Source organism: Miniopterus schreibersii, assembly GCF_964146895.1.
Source record: "Miniopterus schreibersii genome assembly, chromosome: 21".
In the NCBI taxonomy this organism is placed as follows: Eukaryota; Metazoa; Chordata; class Mammalia; order Chiroptera; family Miniopteridae; genus Miniopterus; species Miniopterus schreibersii.
Window position 1 is genome coordinate 6,458,665 of NC_138123.1, and position 27,369 is coordinate 6,486,033.

A 27,369-nucleotide genomic window follows, 5' to 3' on the forward strand; every position below is an offset into this window, starting at 1 on the left:
CTGTCTTCCTTAGGGTCAAGAAATTGGAGCATGGCCATGAGCAATGGAAACAGCGATTTTGTGGCTCTGAGCAATGGCAGCCTCGCAGCCAGTGCAGCCAACCCCAGTCCCCTGCCCCCCTGCGACGGAGACCTTGCAGCCCAGCAGCTCCCACCCAGAGAAGCACCAAGAGCAAAAGTGAGTCCAAACGGTTGCCTGCAAGTGAATGGCACAGTTAAGTCATCCTTCCTGCCTTTAGACAACCAAAGAACGACTCAGCTCTTGCCCCAGTGCTGCCATCCCTGCCCATACCACCACCCGTTGACTAGCCATAGCAGTCACCAAGAGTGCCACCCCGAGGCTGGCTCCGTGTCCCCTTCCGCTTTGGCCTCGTGTTGCATGCAGCCCCACGCAGAATACTCCGCATCTCTGTGCCCGCACCATGCGCCCGTTTACCAGACTGCGTGCTGTCTCCAGCACTGCCCGTCCTTCTGCCTGCACCACCCGTGGCCCGAGCATTTCCAGCACCAGCCCGCGCAGCGGCACGCAGCCAGCATCAGGTGAGTGGTCCCAAGGTTTTGCTAGCCGTTAGCATTCGTAATTCCACCTGAATATCATTGCTTGTGTTGGTGGTGTCCCCAAAAGGACAGAAAAATGTGTCGGTGAATGAAAATTCATGTTTTGTCGACTGTAAAGCCTACTAAATGCAGGTGAAATAATACTGTATCTGAATAGTACCCATTATATGCATGTATAGGCCACATTGCGTCATGCATTCATCCGTCAGTGCGCAGTTGGGTTGCCTCCCCTTTGGCTGTTGTGACTAATTCAGCTGCGAAGTCCGGTAAACAAATATCTGTTTGAGTTCCTGCTTCCACTTCTTTTGGGGATGTACCCAGAAGTACAAGTACTGGATCATATGGTCATTCTGTGTTTCACTTTTTGGGGAATCACCAAGCTGTTTCCACAGCTGCTGTACCATTTTACATTCCCACCAGCGGCGCACATCTTTGCTAACACTTGTTCTTTTGTGTATTTTTTTAAATAACAGCCATCCTAATGTCTGTGACATTACAGATTTTTAAGCAAAAAGAAATACTGCCAGATTCGCATTTTAGAGAGGCCCAGAATCTGCACTGTGGAGAGTAGGTTGGGCTGGGTCAGGACCACTGGAGAGAGGAAGACCATGAGAAGGCGTGATGGTGACCTGAACCAGGATTTAGAAATAATTTCTTGCTGGAGAGATTTACAAGGAAGAATCTACCAGCTCTGGTGAACAGCTGGATATGGGGAGGAGGGAGTCACAACGGATTTTCAGTTTCCTGGCTTGAGCACCTGGGTGGGTAGATGGTCACTCCAGTCACTAAAACGGGGAAGACAGGACAAAAGCCCTAAGCTGGAAGAGCTGCGCGGCATTGAGCTTCCTGGGGGGCAGTGACCATGATAGAGTGCTGTCCTTTGAGCTCTCTTGAAAGTACGAGGATGCTGGGTAGTACACGACAATGACATTAGAGATAACAGTAATGATGGAGGTTATCTTAGGATGAACACTGAAGCACTGAGACCCAGCTCAGCATGTACTTATTTATAAAACTGCTATGGGCAAAGCACTGGGCCCGGTGCTGTGTCTCTTCTCAAACCAGTAAGATGTCCACAGCGAGTGTGGGCATGGATACAGCTGCTGGGCAGGGGACAGCCAGGCACTCTGGGATGGTCCACACAGGATGTCTTCTCTGAGAAGTTCTGAAAACGAGGTCACGTGGTGCTCCATGCCTTTTATTAGTTACTCTACCCAATGCTTCTAGGAGAGTTACTAGAACAAAGAGTCTAGAAGCTTATCTCTACCAGGAACTTGAAGTTTCCTTTTAGTTCCCTTTTGTGATTTATCACATGTTGCTTTTTATTGGTAATCTCAAATACTTAATGAAGCATTATTCAATTAATGTTTAAGAGGTACTCGTGACTTGGTAAAGGTGTATGGTGTTCACATGGCTTTAAGGGTACATGCAAGGTTGATGCCTTAGAGTAACATTTAAGTGCTTTCAACTGCCGTTGCTCTTTGTACCTAGACCACAAATGGGCCCAGCTGGTTGGTATTTTGTGTGGTTTTTTTAAAGTTTTTATTCATTTATAAATCATAGAGAATGTTTCAGCAAGTCAAGTAGAAAATGCCATTGTATCCAGGTCTTTGCCACTGCCCCACTCTCTTTCCCCACCCTTTGTAACACAGGAGGTTCGCTTTCATCCCTTCTCGAATCTCTAGGCTGTAATAAATCCATGTATCACCAAATACGAAGTAGTTTAACTAGACCTTGTTTGAAAGTGTCCGGCTTTTTTCATTTGTAGATTCCCACTCTCACACCCATCGCTCAGCCATCATGAACATGACTGATGAGAACACTGAGGAATTCCAAATGGCAGAAAGTGGCCTGTCCCCACCACGAGACCAGGCCTGTACCCACAAGTCCCAAATCTAGCTGATCACGAGAGTCACCTGGAGAGTTACTAAGTAAAATAAATATAATAAGAAGTTTCTTTTGTGGTAGGCATTCAGAGGGGGGAACGATCCCTGTCTGGGACAGTGTGAGAAGAGAGAACTTGAGTGACCCTCGAAGGAACACCAGGACAGGATAAAGGACTGCAGGAGGCAGGACAGGGAAGGTGGGGGAAAGGGTAGGGGGAAAGCCTGCAAAAATAAAGCCATGCTGAAGGAAAGTAGAGCACAGGATGGCCAGAGTGCAGGGGTCATCTGGATGGTCACGAGCGATGATAGCTCTCCCCTGCTCTCCATCCTGAACACAGCCGAGTTGTCCGAGAGGCTCCACGCTCATGGTCTGCTCTTTCTCTGGCAGAGAGATCTGGAAAATGTCTCTCAGGACCCAGTCACGTTCCATGTGTGCTGGTTGAAGCAAACTATTCATCTGGGATCCTCTTATTGCCATATTAAATGGAGGGGGTAATGGTTTATGACAATTACTCAGGAGTTCTGCATCCAAAAATAGCATACAAAATTTCTAATCCAAACTCGACTTACCTTTTAATTTGGTGTCGCAGAGAAATGTGCTCGATTGTACCAGAGGACTTCGTAAGTGATACTTGGCCATGCCACAGACTCATGATCATGGCAGGGAACCTGTGATAGTTTTGGGCACCTGCCAAATGCATTTTTATTTCCCTGAAGGTGATTTCCTAGACAGATGGTCAGTTTGAACGGTCCCCGTGGCGCCCTGGAGGCGTTGCAGCCATACAGAGCTAGGAAGGCTTGGCACAGAGGGGACCACGCAGCCTCCAGCATTAGCTCAGCCCCTTAAAGGTTAAATAAACACTGTCCTCGCCTGCCCCCCCGTACATTGTGACTGTATAATTTTTTTGTAACCTATATTTCCTTTCTCCTTTGGTTCTTTATTAATTTTCCAATTTCTGACTCACTTTTCTTAGAGGTTTTCTCATTGCTTTCCCTTAAGGACACTCGTTACTTTCTGTGGAGGGAACTCTTTAGAAATAAGAATCCTTGTCTTATGTTAAAAGAAAGAGAAACTGCTACTGGGAACCTTGTTCTTTTGTATGTGTTGAATCATAATGTCCAGGGGTAAAGTTATAGCTTTGAGCATCATTTTCGGAAGCATCTTACTTCGCTACACCTGGCCTTCAGTGATCCACCCTTTCCCCTCTCCTGAGCCCTGGTGGTTGTGTTATTGTAGTTAGCTGGGGAGTTTGAACCAAAAATCACTTTGAACATGTCATCAGCGGTATAGCATAAGCCTGGGCATGGACACAGACCCCAGAGTCTCCGATTTGCCCAAATCACCAGACTCAACCCAAGTGGCTTTTCTAAGATGTTGGAGCAATGAATAGAGAAATTCAAGATTAGTTACTTATTTAGCAAGGATTGAATGAGTACTTACTAAGTGTTAAATGCTAGAGACAGAGTTAGAAAGTACAGTCATGGTCCTCAACTTCAGAGATGTGGCGGTAATGTGGACAGGTTAAGACCTTCGATTGGGCATGAGCCTTCCCCAGGTAGGATGTCTTCCTTGATCAACAAATATTGACTGAGTAACTGCTGCTCCCTGGAGCACAGAAGGTAAATATCCACGCTTTTGCAGGGGCACAGCCGGTTTTTCTATTAATACAAAAAGAGCCAGACTTGAGTTTTATAAATTTATTTCCCCCTCTTTGCCTCTCTTATCAATGAAAAGGTCACTAACAGCTAAATCATCATTTGTCTTTATTTATTGATATAAGTTGTAACTTGTCTAGGACTACAGCAGGTGTCTTTTGCAAGAAGAGATGGTCACACAGCATTCATCAGACCTGTGTTGTTCTGTAGTGGCCAATAAAATGAAAAATTCAGCTCAGTCACATTGGACACGTTTCGGGTTTCAGTATCCAGACTAGTGGCTACCGTCTTGGACAACACAGATCTAGGACCTTCCCATCATCGAGAAAGCTGTGCTGGACAGAGCCCTCCTTCCTGGCTGTTAAAACGGCCTCCGTGGCAGCCAATGGAACACATGTGATGTGGAATAACAGCAGGATTTCACAGTGGACACCATTTTTTGTCAACATAATTGTAGTTAATTGGGGTTTGATTGCTCATGTTTTTTTAAAAATATAACAAAGAAATGACCAAAGCTAAAATCCCTTCGCTTCAAAAACCTGAAGCCCTGTATTATAAGGAATTGTAGCAGGTAGGCAGTAACCTTCAGCATCTTCTAGAGGCCACAGTTACATCCCACAAAACCACTGCCACCTCATTATTTACATCAGTCCTAAGGCAGAGGATCCACTGATCTAATCTGTAGTTGCCTGGGCTTTTTGGAAGCGGATCTAAAATACCGATGTAATAATAAAGGTTTTCTCACAGGCAGATAAGCGCAGCTAGCCTCCAGAAGCAGTCGTGGTGGTGCATCCCTCATCTTTTTAAAAAATACATGTTTTTATTGATTTTTTAGAGAGAGATAGAAGCATAATGAGAGAGAATCACTGATCGGCTGCCTCCTGCACGACCCCTGCTGGGGATCGAGCCCACAGCCCGGGCTTGTGCCCGACCGGGAATGGAACCGGCGACCTCTCTGTGCATGGGCGACTCTCGACCAACTGAGCCACACCAGCCAGGGCTCCCCTCATCTTTTTAAATCCTGTCTGCACAACACCAGGTAGTGCGAGCAGGGGTTTCAGAGGACATCCAATGCACTGGAACCTTGGCTCTGCCGTTTGCCAGCTTTGTGGCCTTGGGTAGATATTTCAGCTCGCTCAGCCTCAGTTTCTGTATCTGTAAAAATGGGGATAGCAGTGGCCGTTTTGCACATAGCACAGCGCCCAGAACCAAATAGTCACCTCCTTTCTCTTCTTTGTTCTTTTCATGCCATTTTCTTCTCTCTCCCCCTCTCTTTTTGTTGTTGTTGGTCTTTGCTGCCTGTGCTAATTCTTCTAGCATTGTTTCGGAAACCAAAGCATGCCTGAATCCTGATTTAAGTAAGTGTTGCTTTTCATTCTTACTTATCAATTGCACAGTTCACAATTACAAGTGGAAAAGGCGACGGATATGCCTTCCAGAAGAGGAGAAATATAACAAAGAAATGGCCAAATAAATGAGCCTCTCCAGCCCCAAAGACTCAGAGCCTTTCTACTAATTATATAATCTGATTATGATAGTTAATTTTAGAAGCCTGGTAAGATTAAATCTTGATTTCACTGCAACGAACGTTTATTTTTACTTTCCTTAAAGTAGTCCAAATTAACTTTTTAAAACAGGATAATGTTTGTAAAATTTTAAATGTTCCAAGCTTGCTTGCCAAAGTGAGTGAGTTTGGCAGTCAGATGGAGCAAAGGCCTGTTTTATTAGCAGGACTTCTTTTAGAGACTTTTTTTAGGTTATAAATGAGCAGATTTTAGAGCGTGCCATGCCTCGTGGAATGTATTGCACAGCCTGCAATACATTTCAGAATATGAGCTTGGGTCATCTTTTATTTTAACAATAAATGGCAAGAAACAATGGCTTTCTTATTTTATAAAATTAATTCCTATAACATTTTGCAGTGAAGTCATATGTTCTTTACCCCCTTTCCATATTGTTGCTAGTGTTTAGCAGGTACTGGAGAGTAGAGAACAAAAAAGAAATGGTTCAAATTTTCTCTTTTTTGTTGTGGTTAAAAATAAAGTTTAAAAAAGTAAAATATTTGGCAAACGATAAAACGTAAGAGTCATTGTTATGGATCAGCTACAGCTCTAATTCCAGGAAAAACACAATTATCTATTGTATCCTCTTTCCAAACTTCGGTGGTTTGTTATGTGTAATTTAAAAGAATTTATAGAACTTACCATTTATAAGAGAATTTTGATTGCTGGATTATTTTGTGTTCTGTTCAGCGAAATTGATTCTACAAAATTATATCTTTTTTGAAAATATACAAACCAGATAATCAACCAATTACTTGGTATTTTGGAGTTTGAAACACAGCCTGCTGCCTGGGGGGATATTTGGAACCAAATATTTGTTGAATGAATGATTACCAAAAAAAATCTCTGGAATTTCTCTCTCTCCCTCTCTCCCTCTCTCTCTCCCTCCCTCCCTCTCTCTCTCTCTTTAAATTCACGGAGTTTAAGTGTTTTTAAAAACCTCACAAAGTTAGATTGGTCACTGCCACCAAGCAATTTATAGTCTAGTAGGAGAGAGATGATCGAGGCAGAAATAAGCACACTCTCTGAGGACCACAATCAGAGTGGAGAGGGTTATGTGAGTCGAAAAGAGGGAGAGGAGGTCATAGGAGAGTTTGGAGAAAGTATCATGGGAGATGGGAGGGTCTTTCAAAAAATAACGAGTCCAGCTGCCTGAAGTATGGGGACAGGAGGCCTGGAGAACATGGAAGTGGGAGCAAGTGGGAGGCAGCCTGGCAAGTGGTCTCCTTTGTCTGGAGAGGGGACCAGAGGTGGCCTCATGGGACATTGTGCCTGTTGGTTCATCTCACTATGCTATAGTTAGTCAAAGAAGACTTCTCCTTAGAAGTGGGTTGCAAATGTTATTACCATTTACTTGTTTATTTATTAGGCATCTAATTAAGTATCTAAGTACTTTATATGCTGTAATTATATAGTTCTAACACCTTTGACTCGTTGCTCTTTTACTAGGCTCGTGGAAGCAATTTCTTTGCACTAATGTGTATCTCCAGGGCCTAGCAAGGTGCCAGGCATTTAGTAAACGCTCAGAAATTAATCGTTGAATGAATGGAAGAAATAATTGAGTATCAGTCAAGTCCGTCTTCTGCAGAGCTTGATTTTAGGATGTTTTCAATAAACAATGAAAATGGCATCATCGGCCCACTGTAGTTAGATGTTTGCCAAACATCCGGAGAAGGTCCTCAGGCTTTGTTTCCCTCTGAAAGCTGTTTTATTGCTGTTGTTTGAGTTTATTTTGGAGATTTCTCCATCCTGTCTTTTAAGTCCCCCCTCCCCAAACACACTGGGTTTCTGACTTTTAAAAAATTATAGCCTTACCCGTGAAGAGGAAAGAAGGAAAAGATAGAGGGCCAGTCCACTCCCATGGTCCTAAGCTGCTTTCAGGTTTGATTCTGGAGCCCCTTTGAGAAATCCTGGGAGGGGCAGGAGACGGTGCCCCTGGGAGAGTAGCCCGGAATAACCTTTCTGTTTGCTCAGCTCTGGCCACCTCTGGGGTATCTGCAAATCTTGTCTAAGTGACTCTCTAAGCAATCAGCAAATTATAAAAATGATGGGTGAACGAATTCCCAAATAGGAGTTTGGGCTTATGTTTGTTAATGTGTATTTTATGAATTTAGAAGGTAGAATACAATGAGGGGCCAGATTCAGACGTGATGCCTCATCCCATGTGAATTTGCCAAGTTGTTGGTTTAGTTAAATCCGTTTTTCTCCGTTTGAGTGGTACAGGACTCCGAGAGTTACCAAATAGCATGAGAGACTCAAGCGTGATGCTTTCTGTGGGAATGTGAACCATCCACTGTTTCCAGGTGCTGTTCTGCGCGCCCAGTGAGAAGCGCAGGGTGGACAGCTAGCACATTCATTCCCTCGGACCCTGCGTGTGCGGCTGCGGCCTCTCAGGCCTGCCCACCGCCCCCTTCCTGAAACACTGCTTTCATTATGTCACTCCGTGCTTTCCCCAGACTCCTTGACCGGGCACTGCAAGTCCCTCTAAGGGATGGCTTGTGTCTTGGGGAAGGAAGGGTGTCCAGGAGGAGGAATCTTCTGGCTCTGGATAGGTACAAGGTCACAGAGCTCAGTGAGTAAGATTCTGTGCCATGTTTTCCCCCTACACGTTAGAAGTTCAAACAGAAATCTGATCAATGATGGTGTCTTCGTTTCCACTGATATTTAATTGACAGCTGGACTCATAATATTTTTGGTCTTGGCCGACACTTACTACGCTGGGTCTTTGTTTCTCCGGCATGAGGCTGGGACTTGGTTTTTAGCTGTCAGCCACTGATTGGCCTACCAGCTTGGCCAGCAAAAGCTGAAGTACTTCATGGTAAAGCTATCCCTAGGAAAGATTGATTTAAGTGTATTATTTGGTGGTTATAATGCCCCCCTCTAACACAGAGTTAAACCTACATTAAGCTTCAAATTATAGGGATTTTTTTGTTTCCTTCTTCCAAAGCTTAATTCTAGTGCCTGGGATTTTGGCTCGAGAATTGGAGGCTCCATTCCAACACTCCATGCTCTTAAGTTAGTTAAGTTTAATAAGATTTTTCTGGCTTTCTTAGGCGCTTTTCTTGGATCTCTTATTAGTGATTATTCACATCTTACTAAGAGAGGTATAATCTATGCCCCTATTTAGCATGTGCTGTACGGGGCTCACAGCAACAACCTGGCGTGAAACAGCTCAAGTTTAAGGGCAAGTGCTTTATAATTGAGCGTACCTTTAAAATGTAGCACATGGGCTGTTTGCTCCATAGCTTCCAACTAAACCATGCACCGTTCACCTCTTGGGCTGAGAAATTTAACCCAAGCTGCTTTCCAATCATTTCAAAATATTTTTAAGTTAACCAGTTGTCCTTTGCAGAGTTCGAATTGCTTTAAACTGTTTCTTTAAAAAAAAAAAAAAAAAAAGGCACTCTCAGCCTCCTGTTGGGGGGTGCGCCTCACATAGGACCCGAGCCATGTGGCGTGTTGACCTTCGGTGCTGCCCCTCCTCTGTCCCCCTTGTAAGTGGCAGAGACAAAGTGTGTTTGGAAAGGAATTTCCCATGCCCCGCGTCCCTCACCTCTCAGGACCAGCAGAATAGCTGCCCTTTAACTAGTGATCTGCTGGGCCTTGGGACTCTATCGATCTCAGAAGAAATAATTAATAATAGAAGAGGAAGTGACGCCCCTTCCCACTCTTTCCCACTTTTGTCTGACACAGTTCCCTTTTTTTTTTTGCTTGCCTGCTCCTTAGGACCAAGCTCTACTAATAATAGAACTTTTTAAAGCTGCAATTGGAGCTCAAGCTGTTTGTTACATGAAGGTCTGATTTGTTCCAGCTTTTGTGGGGTTTGGAGACTGAGTGGGACAGACAGAGACTCACGTATGTGATACACAAAACATCCTTTTGGGGGCTCCTGGTATTTTTCTTTGGCCAACAAGTTTGGTTAAGTTGGCGTGGGCCTTTGTCAATATGTGCAAAAGGCACACGTTTGTCATTTTCACTGCGGTCTTTTATCACATCTCTGCGATACTCTACGTGTCTCTAAGGGGATGTTGCAAACCGTTTAACAGCAAAATTGGAGGGGAGTTTTCCGAGCTGCTCAGTAGCCGCTGAGTGCTTAGGTGGACTTGAAAGTGGGCAGAGGTGACCAACAGCTCTGCGAATGCGCCACGTGCATGACCTGAGCACGACAAGGACAGCCTAAGGCAGACCGTGCGCTGCTGTTGATTATTTACATGGCCCGTGATTGGTAATGAACTTGCACGGTGCTTACAGCTTAGCAAGGACTCAGTAATTGTTTCTTGAACCACTGCTGAAACATTAAAAAACAGTTTTAGCAAAAAAAAAAAAAAAAAATTCCTTCTTTTATGTTTGAGCAGCACAGAGATGTGACTAAGAGGAATGGCTTCAGAATGATGACTGGTGACTGGGAGGGGCACAGGTGAGCTGGTGGGGTGTTCGGAAATGTCCCCTGTGTTGGTCTGGCCGCTGGTTACAGGGATGTGTACATGTGTAAAAATCCATCCGGCCGAGCACTTCAACTCTGCGCCTCTTCCTGAAGAGGTGGTGGAATAGGAGTAGTTTAAAAGAATGACATAGGGATTTAAGGATCTCTCCCCTTTAATCCTTTCACCTTCTTGGCCAGTCCATGTGCACTTGGAAGGCAGGGACAATAGTCGATTAATTTTTATATTCCTGGTTACATAGTGGGAGGAGGGTTGGAGGCAGAGCTAGTTACTCACCTCCTCCTAGGAGAGTTTCTTAATAAACCCAGCTCCACTCTGAGGGGCCACTGTGATCCCCCCCCCCCGAATCTGTTCTGTGACATGGTCACAGTTGTGCACATATCCTGGCTTATTGCCCCCCTCGTATCTCTGTCAGCCTCTCCTCTTCTATTTTGGTGTCTTTTACTCAACAAGCACATGGGGAATTGGAGCTTTCAGGATGGAGAGGAGATGACAAAGGAATGATTTAATGATGCTGAGGAAAGAAAGGGCTGTCCTGAGGCAGCCTTCCTTAGGGAAGACAGTAACGCATCTTCTCCCTCTCCCTGCCAGAGATTTTCGCGTAGAAGTGAGCCAAGATTACGAAAAGATTTAAGTTTTCCATATGCAAGAGCCAGATTTAGGGCCAGGAAGAAGGAACAGAAATGTGTTTTGAACATTTATGACAAGAAAGAGTCCCTGGATTCTACATATGGGAGCCTTTTCCTCCAAAATACTTCAGTAGAAGTCAGGTCCTGGGAAGACGTGCTGTGCTCAGCTGACTTAGAATTGAACGGGAGTTTTGCTTTGTAAGAAATAGTCTGTGCACAAGGAAAGCATGTGGGAGTCTTGCTGTAATACGACTGCCCCGAAGGTTCCTTAAGATTCTTTTTTTTAAACCTCAGACTTTGGGCTGAGAAGAAACCCTTTTTCTATCAGTATTATTTTTATCAAATCTGTCTTAGAGTTCTGCTTTGAGCTTTATTTATTCAAGCTTTTGCCAGTTATGGGAGTTACCTAAATTTAATTTTTCAGCCAAAGGATGGCTGTGAGAAAATGTAGGTAAGAAGAAAAGTCAGTCCACTCTATATTGTTGTTAAAAGCATAACTAAAGAATTTCCGTAGAAGTTGAGGGAATAGTCTATTCTCCTGGCTAGTAAAATGAAGATATCACAACAGCTGCAAAGTATTGGTTTCACTGTTGGAATTCATTTTGATACAGTGGATTTTTATTATTTTTTTACCCCCCCTCCCAATGTTTTTTTTTAATAGCAGGTGTGACTTTTAACCTTCCAAACTGCATCTTGTACAATACTGAGTAATGTTGTAGGGGCAAAATAATCCAAATTATGTGGGAAATGAATTGAAGAAAGATTAATCATCTTTCCTTATAATTTTGAGCTCAAATAATAGCTCTTTCATTGAACAAAATAGAGACATGTTCTATTAAAACTTAAAAACCGGCAAGTGTTGGAGGAGAAGATATTTGGCAAGTTTGTGAATTACGATTGTTTATACTTTTGATCTCTGGTCTCATGGATGGAGGCCTTGTCCTATTAATAAAATAACTTCAACTTATTTTAAAAAATGCAGATATATCTTCACTGCAGTTATAATTAATGTGTAAACTCTTATTTATAGGATTTCTATAGTTCTTAATGAAAATGCAAAACATTTTACTGTTTTATAGATAAGATCCGTAACATTTTGAGAGTAGAGAAATGTGCGTGTACCTTTCTTGTTTTAATAAAATTAATGAACTATATATGCTGAGTCGGGCTTAATGTAAGCCCCCCAAATGTATTTACAAAACTGTACTATCAACCGCCAGACTAATCTTTGGGACAATTTGGATTACAACACAAGGAGATCGTCCATTAAATAGAGATTTAAGCATTTCTAATTGTACTTATGATACATTATAGGTAAATATTAAACAACAGTGACTGTGGAAATGTGTTGTAATGTACATAGGATATATAAACCTTGGTTTACCCAAAATTTCAACAGGCTTTTTTCTTGTACCACCATGCATATTTTTGACAATTGATGCTCATATTTTTTATTCACATATTTATAGATTCTCAGAGGCTCTTTGAATCATGAAAGAAAGATTTGGTCTTTTCCATTTATTTCTTTCTCTCTCCCTCGTGTGTATCTGTCTGAAACCCAAGTGCCCTTTAAGACCTAGCTCAGATCTTCTTACGTAAAGTTCAAGGGCTGCGCTTTGGACCACTCTGTTCCAATCTTACCTCCCTACCCCCCGTTCACTTAATGTTTGTATTGCACCCTTAAGTTCTGATTGTCTTCTTGTACCGTTCTCTCCTTGTTTCTTGTCTGGAGGTCACATTTTCCTGGCAGATTGTCCCAGGCAGCGGTTCAAGCTCTGACCATGTAGGCTCTGCTCCAAGACCCACTGAACCAGACGCTGGGAGGGGCCTGGAAATCCCTGTTTTTCATAAGCTACCCAGGTGATCCCCATGATGATCAGTCACTTGGTGTCACTTCAGCTGTGTAGTAAATAATTCAGTTGACAGAATGAACTGTAGATTTTGTATTAAATGTATTGTTTAAGTTTTTTGAAAACTTACGATCTGTGTGTAATGTTACTTTTTAAAAAATCTAGCTTAGCCAGAATGCCCCATTCTCCCCAAATTCAGTATCAGTGAGAGAAGTTTTCAAATAAAACATTTCAGCCACATATACATAAATGACTACATATGCAATTTCCCTTTAGAAAAATTCTTTTCACTCATTAATTGTACAACTAGTTGCAAGTGCCCTTTGGTTCTTGTAAACCATAAAGGTTCGCAGTGTATCTCACTACTTCTTAGCTGGTGCTTGGGTGCCATTTCTAGATGAACTGGTGGTCATGGTGTGGTGGTGGTAATCACACTTTTTTTCTTTTAGATAATGCCCACTAGCTTACAGAAAGCTGTTATTCACAGCAGCTCGTTTTTAGGTATTACCCGTTTCTCACAAATCCTGAGAAATGAAAGGACTTGCTCTGGACCATGAAACTGTTGCAGGGCCCAGACTTACTATATTCTTAAAGACAACTTCTGCATACTCAAATGTTTATTTGCCACACAGCTAAGTTTATTTTTATGTCTAAGTTTTTTAACATTTAAAAAGTGTTTGGTATTTACTGGGTGATCTTTAAACACGGGTCCTCCACTCCCCACCTTTTCCTCCTGCCTCCCAGGTGATTTTCTGTTTCGCGTGGTGGTTGGGACTCTGTTCGCATCAGCAGCGCCGGGCGTCAGCGTGGCCAGCACTTGAGCCACCATCCCTCGAGCAGTGAGCAAGTGCATTGCGCAAGTGGTCGTGGCGGCTGTTACTCTTCAGATGGCCTGACAAGACCACAGGCGTTTAGCTCTGGTGCGAGAGATGAGTTAGAGGCCAGGCTTGGCGTGTCTGCAGGGTTTCTGTTTCATCTTCGCGGGACAACCCAAGTGTGCCAGTGATAATTCACGCGAGCGCTTGACGATGAAGGATGGTGTTGTTATTGTTGGAGATCTTTTCAAAAATGCTCATCTGAGTGTGGGCTCTTCATTCCCAGACACTCTTCTCCTAACATACCAGCCCTGAGCCGAAGTTATTCCTTGCAGAATATTTATGAAAAAGCAACACGGTGCAATCCCATGGGACCATTGAGACCAAGATGTGACCTGAAGCACTTTTTCACTTGAGTTTTACTAGTTGTTCAGAACCCTACAAAGCTGTTTTTTACTGAGCTTTTATTTTCCGGAGTGCTAGAAAGAGCTGTCTGCAATTGGTGAAAGCTGATGCTATCCCTATGTAGGCTGTGACATTAATCCTATAGCAACGTCAACAGTAGAGTTTTTTAGACGGGTGACAAGTCTTCATGTTTCAGCACTCCTGTTTCCCTCGCCCTTCAATCTCCCACTCTCTCCCCCAAAATTACTAACAGATAGAGAAAAGGTGAGGGAAACAGACCATCAATAGCTTTACCATTTTTTTCTGTTTCTTGTTAATTTTTTCCCTCCCATTCTACTTTTTCTATTATTTAAAAAAAAAATTCCCTTGCCTCCGGATCTGCCCCAATGCCCCTTATAATGATCATTCTCCAGCCCCCCTCTTTCTGAGAACTTGACAGTCTCATTAGCTGTTCCCTTGACCGATAGATGTCCACATACCACAGCTCACTGGTCATCGGAGTAGTGGAGCCAAAGTCCTCAACTGCTGTTACAGTTCTCAGGCGTGACGTGCCAGGGCCATTCATCACTAATCATGCATCCCCGAGTTTGTAAGTGCTTTATTTTATTTTTTTCAGGGCAGAATTGAGCTTAGCCCTGTAACAATGTCACTGTCACGCACTTTCATGCAGAAATGCTTTCTTGAATGGGAAAGAGAGACACCACCTAGTCCTCCAGGAATTGGGCACAACCCAGGTCTATCTGCGTCCCAGCCTGTGGGAGCTTGCCCTGGAACCTGCCAATGTCATCTGCCTTGGGGCTTTTTCTCATCAGAAAAAAACATTGTTTCTCTCTACAATAGAAGTTAGATTTGTTTGTTTATTTTTACTCGTTTTTATTTTATCAACATAAGCCCGACGTTAGTGTGAAAAGTCATCCTGCAGGTTTTATTAGGTAGATTAAAAGTCACAAATTGGAAAGATTTCACAAATGGAGGAAGAGTGCTCTTGACGGGTGAAAGTGAGGGTGAATTCCCCGCCTCCTTTCTCAGATGTTTTCTGGGAAGAGATTTTTGAGGCAAGGAAGAAAGATAACAGGAGGCAAATCAAAGAGATTTCATGTCTTACCTGTAGTTGTGGTTTGGGTGTTTCGAACATCTGCTTGTCATGTCCATTAGGATAAAAACTTCAAAGGGATCTAATGTTTTCCCAGGAGGTATCTTTGTGGGAACCTCAATTTTTCTTTCTCAATTGATGTAGACAATCTCCACTTACGGTCTCAAGTTTAACATACAATGAAGTCTTTACTCAAGCAGAAAGAATGCATGAATCTATGGGGTTTTTGTCTCTAGGGAGAAAACTAGCCTCAGAGCCATGAATTTCTCAGTGAAAAAAAACAAGTTAGCTGGGCTAAGTAGGAAGAAAGAATATTTACATTTGTTACAACCCAAAGTGTGCATAATAAAATATCATTTCTTCGCATCTGCTTAGTATTATCTATCCCAGTGGCTCTGAAAATCCCTTTAGAGCTAAAGATGGCAAAATCTATTAACTTACGGAAATTCAAGAGGTGGTTTTGAGAATGTGTAACTTGAAAACTGGGAGTAAAAAAGTAGAACTTTGTGTACAAGTTAAGTGATTGGCTTCTTTGTTCAATGCTCTGTAAAAATAAGTTTCCTCTCATAGCTCATTAATAGCTTCATCATTGGTGCTCAGCTAGCATAGTCTTTAAAAATCAACAGATGGTGTGGCAGTAGATGCAGAACTCAGTGAAAGTCCTGAAAACCATTAATTTATACACTTAAAATGGATTAATCACATGGTATGCGAGTTGTATCTCAATAAAACTGTTATATTTAAAAAATCAATATATAATTATGTTTCAAAATATTATGGGTTTTTTCCTGGTAGATTTACCCCCCAAATTAAATATTCTTTATGACTTCTTCAGTAGCAAACATTTTTATTGAAAGCCCCTTTGTGGCATTGCGGGGTCACTCCTTCCCTCCGTGCACTCTTGGGGCCTAGCAGGCCGAGGGCTCGAGGGTAGAAACTGGGCTCCACCGTATCCGCACACTCCACTCCCAGCCTTTGACAGCTGTGTTTTCTAAACCTATACCTCCCAGCTGGGCTTGTTTTTGTAATTATGTCACTTAATTAAATTTTGAAAATTAGCCATTTGTGTATACATTCTAAAAGAAAGAGTTATTTTTTGAAAAGAAAATTGTAGGCTTTGGAAAGGCTAGAAAGGGGTAAATTGCTATGAAAAAACTGATATTGGATTAGGCATGAGAGAGACAGTGGTAAAAGATTTGGGGGGAAATCATCAAAATTGAGGCGTGTATTGTAGGCAGTGTACTCAGGGTATTGGCAAGCGTCCTAAGTCCCCTGAAGACTGGAAGTCATAGACCACGCAGTGTGGCGTGGCTTGCGTGAGGGAGATTGGCAGCTGAGTAGACATTGATGTTACAGTTAGATACTTAAGGGATGTGTGTGGCACTTCTCTAGAATTTTACACTTGAATAAACCTTTCTGATTCTCCATCAAATTAATGGTTCATGTAGCACTGGATAAGAGGGCCTCTACCAAAGGACTGAAGGTACAGACAAACTTACAAAATGTAGTCCAGTGGTGAGGGAGCTCAGGATTGACAGGTGAGGATGGGCTGAAGTTACAAAGTGTGTGTGTAACACAAAGAGAGAGAGAGAGAATAGGAACAGAGGAGGGGAAGAGCTGATGGAAGGACCTGCCGATACTTGTTAGAATGGCTGTGGAGTTAGAAACTAAGAAACTGACGGAGGAGCAGCTCCTCCATCTCAAAGGAGGCATCTAATATTTCTCGTACAAGGAGGTGTCAGTGTCATATTTTTAAAAAAAAAGATGTTGGAGGATCCTTGGTAAGTAAGAAGCAGCTTAGATTGGAGACAGGGATGTGGATTCTTGTAAGAGAGCCGAGGGAATCTGTAGCTGTAGGTTTGGAGAATGTCGCACCGTGTGACAGATTCCATTAGGAGGGTGTGCAGGTGCCGCCTGCTGACCAGCCACTCCAGCGCTCTCCACCTGCGTGGTAGCCCAGATGGTCAACATTCACCATTAAATCCACGTGTGCTTCAAGTCTCGATTGTTTAATATGTTTTTATTGATTTTAGAGGGAGAGAGAGAAAGAGAGAGAAACATTGATCGGTTGCCTCCCATAAGCACCCTGACCTGGAATTGAACCGGCAACCTTTTGGTGCACGGGATGGTAACTAACTGAGCCACACGGGCCGAGGCTCGACTGTCTTTTTTAACACTTTCAGGATTCTCCCAGGAGGAGAGAGAAGTGAAATGTTACCTACTGTACATACATTAAGCCTTTATGTCGTGGTGCTTTGCTTCTGATGGTTTTTCCTTTGCTTTTTTTCAGACCATCCAGACCTTTCAAGTTGCCAAAAAGGTAAAGTAATCAGATCCTTTTACTAAGTAACCATCCTACCTGTGTGCTTTTCCCCTCCCAGTGTTTTCTCCACATTTTGCTGCTGCTTCCACCTTCCTCACTCATATTTTTGTGAAGGAAAATAATTTTTCCCTGAGTTGGCTGCTTGGGGGACCTCTGTCTCCAAAGTGGTTTTAATCTCCAGCTAGATTTATAGCCTCTGAGTTCCGTTTGGGTTCCATCATTCATGTTGGCCTAATTATTTTGTGTTCCTTCCTGTAATGGGCTGGCTTCCCCGTGTCCTACCTGTAGAGAAGAGAGATACAGTTCTGCCAGCTCATGTGGCTTGAATTCATGGGACTTCTCATTGGACGCTCATGAAAATGCCAACCTGGACCAGGATGCCAGGCAGTGCATCCACTCACTCAGATCCACAGCTCACCCACGAACACCTTTCGTTCACTCTGTTCATCTGTGTACTATTGAGACTCAAACTGTTGAGAAGACAATGTGAACTTGTACGTAGCAGTGCTCTGGGTGGAGCTGTGGGCTCTAAGCTGGGCAGCTGGGACAGCAACAGGGCCTCAGGAAAAACTGTCACCTGGTCATTGACTGGAAAATGACTGCCTGCTGTAACCCAAGTGTCACAGAGGTGGACTGCATTTTCAATTATGTCGTGTTGTCGAAGGATTTCCAAAACTAGAGCAGGCAGCTGAAAGACAAGTATTATGTGATATGCAGAAGAACACAGTATAGTGAAATGAGTGGTCCTTTTGAAAATTCTCCTAATGTACATATGGTCCCCTTTCCAAAGAAAATAATATTCAAGTGCTTCATTCTTTCAACTTAGTTAGAATATATACCTTGGACCCAGACTCGCCAGGAGTGGAATTAGTGAGAAAACATAGCAGTGAGATTTTATAGGCCATTTTTAATTTCCTTTACGTCCCCAATTTTCCTGCTTTACTAGATTTTTATCTTCATATTACAGGCCTTGTCTGAGTTGCATGCTGCGCGTGACGCTTTTGTTTCCCACGGGGTGCCCACAGCTATGTGGTATCTTAGCCTAGAGGGCAGGGAGAGCGGCAACGTCCTCCGCGACAGCGTGGTATTTAGGACACGTTTCCCCCAGGCTGCCGTCTGTCCTGGGGATGGGGGTTGCGTTTCCTCAGCGTTACCAGCTGTCCTGGGCCAGCTGAGCGAGGAGGTGGAGCTGTAATATGGGGTGAGGTTAGACGGGCGTGGAGGGACCGTGCTGAAGTCGCTCATGCCATTTGTAGGCGATGCACGTATGTCGTGTGCAGCAGCTGTAAAATCAAAACCAAATGCTTTCAAAGGGAAGAACAGCCATTCTTGCAGCAGGTCTTTTAAGGTTGCTGCACACGTGTGCACGGATTTTTCAAGAACACAAAACAAAAAGTCATTATATGGGCAAATTAAACCGCAGTAGGAAAACTAAGCAATTTGGGGCCCACTGCCCTCTATTGATAGCAGGTTCGTGGGTAAAAAATGAGCAACTTCGTTCATTTGAAAGAAAATTGATCCATTTAAAATAAAGTACAATGAGGAATTGTACGAGCCTGGGGCCGTTTTCATTTCGCAGGGCTGATATTTTAAAGGTCTAACATATAAAGGGCTCTTTTTAAGTCTGAGGCAATGAAGAGAAGTCTCCAGTATGCTGCTGACAAAGGGCTCGATTGCTTCGAAACCAGCTGCCTTCACCTTCGTTCACATTTGGTGGAAAGGAGATAAAGTATAAAGAATAAAGTGCTGGGCGTGTTCTAGAAATTCCAAAGCCTCTGACCACTGGTGTTTAAATTTGAACAGCCGCCACCAGCGTATTGTGATTTATATGTTTTCATTACATTCAGAGTCATTCTTAAAAGGTTATTCCATCTTATCTACCATAATTTTCCCTTGATGAGTTCTTAAACCCAGAATTTACAGTCTAATGAGTAATATTCAGACTTGAAGTCCTATGGATCTAGGTGGTTTGGCATAGAGAAATGAACTGTGAGTGTGGCTTAGGAATTTAATTTTAAAATGTGAATTTGGGAAGCATACATTTGGGGCAAGCTGACTTATTCCAGATGTCTTCTGTTTCTCTTGCGTTTGAAGCAAGAGATTATATCATAGTGGTTAAGAGGCCAGATTCTAGAACCAGACAACCCGATTCCAAGCTTTGGGACTTCTTTTTATTGAGATAACATTATGTTAGTTCTAGGTGTGCAACATAATGATTCCGTATTGTGTGTATTGCATGACAATTACCACAATGAGTTTAGTTAACATCAACCTCCACACAACTTTTTTGTTTGTGATGAGAACTTTTATTTTGGCAAATATGCAATACAGTATGATTAACTATAGTCACTGCGCTGCGCGTTACATTCCCATGACTTATTTATCTTATAGCTGAGCCAGCTTTGTGACTGAATGAGTTATCACACTGTCTGTACCTCGGTTTCATCTCATAAAGCTTTTGGGAGAATTAAATGAGATGATAATCTATATAAAGGAAGCCCTTGTAAGTGTAAGCTAGCATGCTTTATTTTCCTAAGATTACTTTTAAAAGAACTACAGTGAAGAAAACCTGGGCAGGTGCTCCCTTAAAGCATAATTATATTATATTTTAATTTCCTTATTAAAATTTAGTTGGAAGTAAATATCGCCACAAAGCCAGATCTGTGAAGGTGTGAGATTAGAATATAAACATCGACAATCTATTCTTAGATACACATAGTAGCTTTTTTCAGAGTGGTATTTAGAGCCACCAGCTTTATTTAAACTGCTGGCATCTAAGATGCTGCTGAAGAAATTCACAAATATATGAGTCAGAAGCCAGTATCAGATGAGCCATAAGTAGCCATCATAGCAGCCCAATGAGCTAACATCAATTCGACTTTGGAAGTAATTGTCCACAAGTTAAATGTTTCAAGAAACCTGGAGTTGGCAAGATGGATTTTGCATTTTAGCAAAAGTTCAGTGTTCAGTCAGGTTCTACTGAGTGCTCAGTTCCCATCAAGATCTGAAAGTGTCAAGGTAATCAGGCATGGTCCAGGGTCTGGTGGGAGGGACAGAGAAGTAGGTCTTTCAGTCAGGGGTGGTGAAGGAGGGTGTGGGAAGGGTGTCTGGAGGAGATGGCCTGATGGTGGCATTTGGGAACAGAGAGGGGTTTCTGAGGTGTAGTAGGAGACTAAAGCCAGGCTGTAGTGGTTGGGCAGTGAAGGGAGGGTAGGTACATGGGTGTTTGTTGATCTCACTAATAGATAGGTACCAAGCACTTCTGAAAAGGGGCTGTTCTAGGCTCTGAAACTGCACTAAATAAACACATAAAACAAAAATCTCTGCCTCATGGGACTCACAGTCTAGTGGATACGTTTATTATAGTTTTAGCTAGAAGGAAAATTACAGGTTTAGGGGATGTCTTTGGTTTGGTTCAGTTATTCTTAAGATCTACACTCCATGAACCCATTTATGGGCTGAGTTCTTTTTCCAGAACTTACAGAGTAAAAGGTATGGAGAAAGGGAATAACTAGACAACCAGAGTCCTGGAAGAGATGGCAAGGAGTTGGATCCTCTGTTAGAATATATGTTCTTTCTGCTTAGGAGGTGTAGATTTTAGATCTTCTCTTTCCCAGGCACAGATGTAGACAGAACACCTTATTTGTCAGAAATAGACAGTATTCTGACTCTAAATGTCATGTGACCACTGCTACCTTATCGAAGAAACGAGATAACAGTGATTTTATAACTTCCTACTACAATCTCACATAAACACTTATAGTCTCATCAGAGCTTTTATTGATAAATACCTGTCCTGGGTTGGAGGCATGAGGATTGAACAAATTGCTCTCTTACGTGGCAAAGACTCTCCATTGCTTCTAAGAGGACTTCTTTATGCTTTCTCTCTGCTTCTGTAGTTATGCAGCCCTGATAGCCGACTGGCCCGTGGTGGTCCTGGGCATGTGCACTGTGCTCATCGTGGTCTGTGCCTTGGTGGGAGTATTGGTGCCAGAGCTTCCTGACTTCTCTGACCCATTGCTGGTAAGGAGGATTGAGCCAGTTGCATTTATTTATTTTCTTTCTCTCAAAACCACCTAAAAAAAATGAAGTATGTTAATACAAAATGCATTATGTTATTTAGGATCCCATTTTTAAAAAAACCTTCTCAAGCCATTGGTAGTTATAGAACTATCTTTCTGCGAAGTAGAGACGTGTCTTCTCAGTATTCTCAGGTCTTTAAGAGGTCAAGAAACGTGCTCACCATGAAAAATCTGGAAATTGTGCTTCTTGGTCCCCCTGTTTAGGCTAAAAAGCAAGAAACTGGAGAATCTTTATACTGCAAAAAAAATTTTCATAAAATCTTTAAACTCTCTTTTCTGCCCCAAAGAAACTAAGGGAAGTTCAGTATTACTACGAGATAGCAGGGTCTGTTTTTAAGTAAATGCTTCCCTGGAGTGAAATGATGAGGAAAAGATGAGCATGGATGATACCCTCGTTGTAAAACACTGTAACATGCACAAATAATTTAACTTGGCCGTAATGTTTTATAACCCAAAAGTAAGCATTTACTAAATGCTTAAATATGAATTTGAAAGAGAAGCTTCAGATAAGATCTTCCCCTCTTTCCTGACACGTGTCATACCAAAGAATCAAACTGTTTTGTCACAGTAAATAGGTCATTATCATGTCACGTCATCTTCTTTTAATGCCATCACCTCTGGAGTAGCTGTGAGGAACCTCGGTATTTTCAGGTGAAAGCTAGTCATCATCTTGATGTTGCTTTCCCAAGCTGTTGAACTACCCTTAGCCCGAAATGCAGTGCACTGATGGGAATTTGTAATTCTTTGCTTTAGGGTTTTGAACCAAGAGGGACTACAATAGGCCAGAGGCTGGTCACGTGGAATAACATGGTGAAAAACACAGGATACAAAGCAACATTAGCCAATTATCCCTTTAAATATGCAGATGAGCAAGCCAAAAGGTAATCGTTTATGAACTTTCAGACAAAGCATTGCTTAATGAATTCCACTTTTAGACATTGCCTGAGCAAAAAAGATTTAATGTAAAATATGTGTCTTAAAATCTTGTTTAAATTGTCACTGTCTAGTAAGATTTTGTTGTATTGGATGAAAAAGTGAGGGTTTGGGGGCCTTTTTTTTTTTTTTTTCAGAAGTGAGAAAATTAATTTGGTTGCTTATATTAATCCTCCCAACTTAATTTTAATTGCTAAGTAGGCCATGACTTTGAGGATGTCCTGTTATGGGCTTGCTTGTGGGCCTTGAACTGGCTAGCACTTTATTGAAGATCCACTTGTTCTGTTTCAGCCACCGGGATGACAGATGGTCAGATGACCATTATGAAAGAGAAAAGAGAGAAGTAGACTGGAACTTCCACAAAGACAGCTTCTTCTGTGATGTCCCAAGTGAGTGGCTTTCATAGATGATCACACCCTCAGCGATTTCCTAGTAGCCTTTTTGAGATTAAACATGATTAAAATCTGGACTGTAGCGTGTGTGGCTAGTCACACAGCTTCACAGTTTCTCTACTTAAAGAGATTTTAGCTTCACTAACTCATCATTGAACTTCTCTAGGTCAGTCAGCCAGGAATCTGAATTTATTTACCTGTAACAAAAATGAGTAAGAAAGAGATGATTGAGTTATATTCAGTTTTAAGGAAGATATAAATCAATAAAATTCTTGACCTGGCCTCAAATTTTCTAGTCACTTTTAAAAATTCCTCATACTGTTTAACAAATAGCACATATTTTGGGATCGAACCCTGAAGTAATCTACTGGATGACCAAAAAGCTATTTCTAAAATTTTGATTCCTTCAAAAAGCATATATTGACAGCCTTCTCTGTGCCTGCCTTGTCACTAGGCATTAGAGATAGAGAGAGGAACAAAATCAGGCCTGGAAGTCCAAAGCCTGAATGCCACAGGGCCCTGGGTCATGATATGAATGAGTGAAGCTAGCGGGGTGGAAGACAATGAGAAGTGATGGTGGTCGCGAGGAACTAAAGAGCACCCCTGGGAAGAAATCAGTTGCTACTTTGCAGCAGAATGTGCGTTTGGAGAACTGAGAGCCCAGATATTGTAAGAACTTCCCTGAGGCCAGGAATCCAGGTTTTGATGTTGGCAGCAAGTTCCCTGAAAATCTGCTGTAGCCTAGAGTTGGCCTCCCCACTCTGCAGCTGCCACGGAGGAAGGAAGATGCTGCCCAGAGGAGATACTACAAGTATGTAAGTCACCGGTTAGCCGCAGGGCAGGAATGAGGAGTTGTGGGTAATTAGTTTCTACCAGTGCATATTAACATAAAGCTCTTTTGATTTTAGCTTTTTGTGTTGTTGAAAATCTCTCTAAAATGTGTAGCTTCTTATCTGATCAGATCACAGAGGACCTGATTGACTCTCTGATGTTTCTAGGTCTTGCCAAGCCTCGGGGTCTTTATTTTGGACCCTGTTTTGCTATATAGTATTAAAGACAGAAAAAGTAGGAGATTAGGGAGAATTTTATACTGATCTCAGGAAGCAATACAAGTTTCTTTTTCTGTCTCTCATCAGAAAAGTTGGGCTCTGGTTAGTTGCATGTTCTGGCTAGTTTATTTCTCTCAAAGTGTTACTAGATATTGCTTAACTAGCATCTACCTGGTAGTGACTGTCTTAACCAGGAGGAACATCAGCAAAGTCATGATATATGGTCTTGTTTATATTTCACTAGTCAGCGCTAAATATTTGTCTCATAAGTAGTAGGTTCTGCGCTGATAAAGTCATTTATTTCTGACTCTACTAGAATGAAATGTTCCACAAGCTTATTTCGATCTGTAAAAAATCAGTCAACGTAAGGTAATAACCATTTGATGAAGACAGGAGTTTACTTAAAGAAACCATCATACTCGTGAGCAAAGTTCACGTAATAAAGCTTTATTCATAAATTCGCAGGTCGATTTTCTTTGTTGGCACCATTAGGCATTTAAGATAATGTGAAACTCATCTCATTTGTTTTACTTGGTTCAGGTTTCTTGTAAAGGCTGGGGAAGCAGACGCAGGACTTACTGAGCACCTGTTTTTCATTAGCTCATTGAATTCTCACAACTGTGTGAGATGGTGTTGCTGTCTCCCTTTAACCATTGAGGAACCAAGACTCAGAGAAGCTGTTGGTTGCCCAAGATCACCCCGCTAGGAAGTAACAAGACCCGGTCACACCCAGTTCTAACTCCAAAGACCACCCCCTTTCCAGAATATCACATAACCTCCCTTCTTCAGAAACATGTTTTATGTTACTATGCTTTTCAAAATATTTTTTCTAGACTGGTGCATTCAAGTAGAATGCAGAATGTCTGTCTGTGATCCTGGCCAGCAGTCTGTCCTTAGTTGACTGTTTTTAGTGCTTTTAAATGATTACCTGCCATCTTGCCTCTCTGCTGAGCTGCCAGAGAGAACATGCTTATAATCCATCCTGTGTGTTCCCTAGTGCGTTGTTCTTTGATTCATATACCATCATGGTGATGTGTTGTGAAATTAAGAGGGAGGCGTTCAATTAACCACCTGCCGAACTTTCTTATGGATCATTCTTCCTAATTATAGTCTGATCCAGAATTCATTTGTTATGTAACTCCGATGATTTTGAAGACGTCGTGAGTAGACAAAGGCTTGGCGCTAAGACAATGTTATAGTATTGCTTTTTAAAATTTTTTTTTTTACATTTTCTCCCAGAATTTGTTGAAGAAAAGGCTCCCCTGCCGCTAATGAATCGTCCATGTGGTTTCCCAGTTGCAGTTGCTCCTACATGCCAAGGCTTATGAAATCCATGAAAAATTTATAACCTTTTTTCTTTTCTCTTTTCATATCACCAGGTGACCGATACTCCAGAGTAGTATTCACTTCAGCTGGAGGGGACACATTATGGAATTTACCAGCAATTAAATCGATGTGCAATGTAGATAACACAAGGGTATGTAAAGGAGAGCTGCAGTGTGTTTAGCACAAATGCGGCGATGTTTTTGAAACTCCTCTTACTGCTGAGCCCCCTGTCTGATCGGATGAAAGTGCTCGCGGGGCTTACCTGCTGGAGTAAACACCCCAGTCTTTAGATCCCAGGATCAAAGTGTCTCTGTGTGTCCCCACCTTCAACGGACCACCTTCCTTAATAAAGAACTTTTTCTCTCACTCTCCTGTTCTTTGTCCACGACAGTCTTTTGTATTCTTTCGCAGCAGATCTCCTTTCAGGATCATCATTAAGACCTTTTTTCTTCTTTTGTCATATTTTCTTTCCTAATCTGCTTTCATTTGTTCACTGCACTTCCCCCTGAGGCACCTGTCAGCATCCTAATTATACAGCGAGATGCCTGCCTTCCTAGCAATCGGGGTCATTGGGCCTGTGACCTCAAAGGAAAATTTAGGGCACAGGCTGGGGAGAGGGACATCAAAGGACATAAAGACAGTATCTATGTAAATGGCCAGAGTAATCCAGTCCAGATTGTCCTGAGCTCTGAACACCTTGAGGACGCAGGAAGACTGAGCAGCCAGCCCCAGACATGTGCAGGCGGCCCTGGGCTTGGGAGAGCTGTCAGTGCCACATGTTCAGAGGAGTTTCCCCGAGTAGAAACTGCTGTCTGATGTCACTACTGGACCTGTCCACGCACAGTGACCGGGCAGAAAAGGAACTCACTGCATTCTTAGTGACACTCTAAGATGTAAAATCACCGTATAGTTGAAAATCTGATCACATGCAATGCTAAGAGCTAGCCTGACAGTCCAGTGCAGTCGCCTAACAACAGCGTTTAACTGATTACAAGGCTTTTCGAGTATAGCTGATGTCTGCCAGGAAGTGTCCTGAACACCTGAATGAATTATTTCATCATTCATTATTATTTATCCTCACGATAGTGTTACGAAGCAAGTGTTATTTTGCCCATTTTATAGTTGAGGAAAGTTCACACAGGTGGTAAGTGGCAAATGCAGGATTTGAGCCCAGCCAAGCCTAACACCAGCCTGTGCCTTTACTCCCCGTGCCTCATGCTCCCAGAATACAGGAGATAACACCCCGTTTTTGTTTAGTGTTACTATCTATGCCATTTCCCTCTCCAGTGAACCTCAGAGTCATCATGGCCTAGAATAAGTGTCACTTTTAGGGCTAGCAGTTTATTCTGTGTTGGACTCAAAGACTCCAAGTCAGTAAGCAGTACTGTGCCACTGTAGCTTTCCTTAGTGAGAGCAATATACTATTTCTATGTAATCTCATATTCATATAAATCAGATTAATAAAATCAGCGTCAATAGATAGCTCACAAAAAGGCATACAGAACGGATATGATAAGTTGAATGAGTTACCTGAAGAAGTTAATGGGAGGGAAATCATGAAGCTGAGGGTGAGATTTAACACACAGTAACACCCCGCAATCCTGTACACTTACTGGCATGAGCCGCCACCTTGTCTGTGCCCTCCCTCATAGCCAACGCAAGAGGGAATTCACAGTCAGGGATGAAAGTCAGAGAAATAGGGTAACCAATTTGTTTTTAGAAGAAACCCGGCTTCCCCTAATACTCAGGCAGGAGAGGACAACTCAGCCTTCATCAACCAAGTGTCATGTTGTGTACAAGCTCCTCGACACCTGCTCACAAGAGCTGCAGCACTGAATCTTAGCTGGTTGGTAGACCATCTCTCAGGTAGGTTGGTAGCAGGAAAACGTCATAGCAAAAGCATTTCTCCAAGGGATTAAAGCAAAGAAATCTAAGTATGTGGCCTTCTAGTGGCTTGAGTGCATTTGCAGAATGTAGACTATCTGAAGGCATGGAGCCACTCTGTTTCTTTGAGTATTTTTTTCCACTGGGCTCATGATAAGGATTGGATAGCTACGAGTTCAAGTTTATAATCTGTAGCATGAACACCGTAAGCATTGTGGCCCACTTGTGAAAATTGGAGGAACAGACCCAAGACATATGTCTCAAGGAATGGTCGAGCCCGTTACAGATCCAGGCCACAGATGAGTAACTGGATCATGGAGATGCCTCAGAGGGCATGGCTGTCATTTTAACTTGTTAAATTAAATACTATTTTTACCAACCCCTAGTGCTTTGTATTCTAGTCTCAAACTCTGCCATGAACCCAGAATAATAAACCTTCCTCGTAGGATAAGATATTCAGTGGTACCTTAATTATCGGCCAGCAG

The 27,369-nt window shown here is 42.5% G+C and overlaps 1 protein-coding gene across 4 annotated transcripts in view; it reads left to right on the forward strand.

Annotated features, from left to right (window-relative positions):
- DISP1 (dispatched RND transporter family member 1) overlaps nt 1-27,369 on the forward strand; it is a 100,706-nt gene that overhangs the window by 66,366 nt on the left and 6,971 nt on the right. For 3 of the 4 annotated variants that reach the window (XM_081124055.1, XM_081124056.1, XM_081124058.1), the window contains 6 exons: nt 14-539; nt 17,186-17,215; nt 21,118-21,241; nt 22,054-22,181; nt 22,525-22,622; nt 25,054-25,151. In XM_081124055.1, the coding sequence (XP_080980181.1) occupies nt 14-539; nt 17,186-17,215; nt 21,118-21,241; nt 22,054-22,181; nt 22,525-22,622; nt 25,054-25,151 (1,004 nt within the window). The remainder of the gene's footprint in view (nt 1-13; nt 540-17,185; nt 17,216-21,117; nt 21,242-22,053; nt 22,182-22,524; nt 22,623-25,053; nt 25,152-27,369) is intronic. The other variant, XM_081124057.1, reaches the window with a different exon arrangement.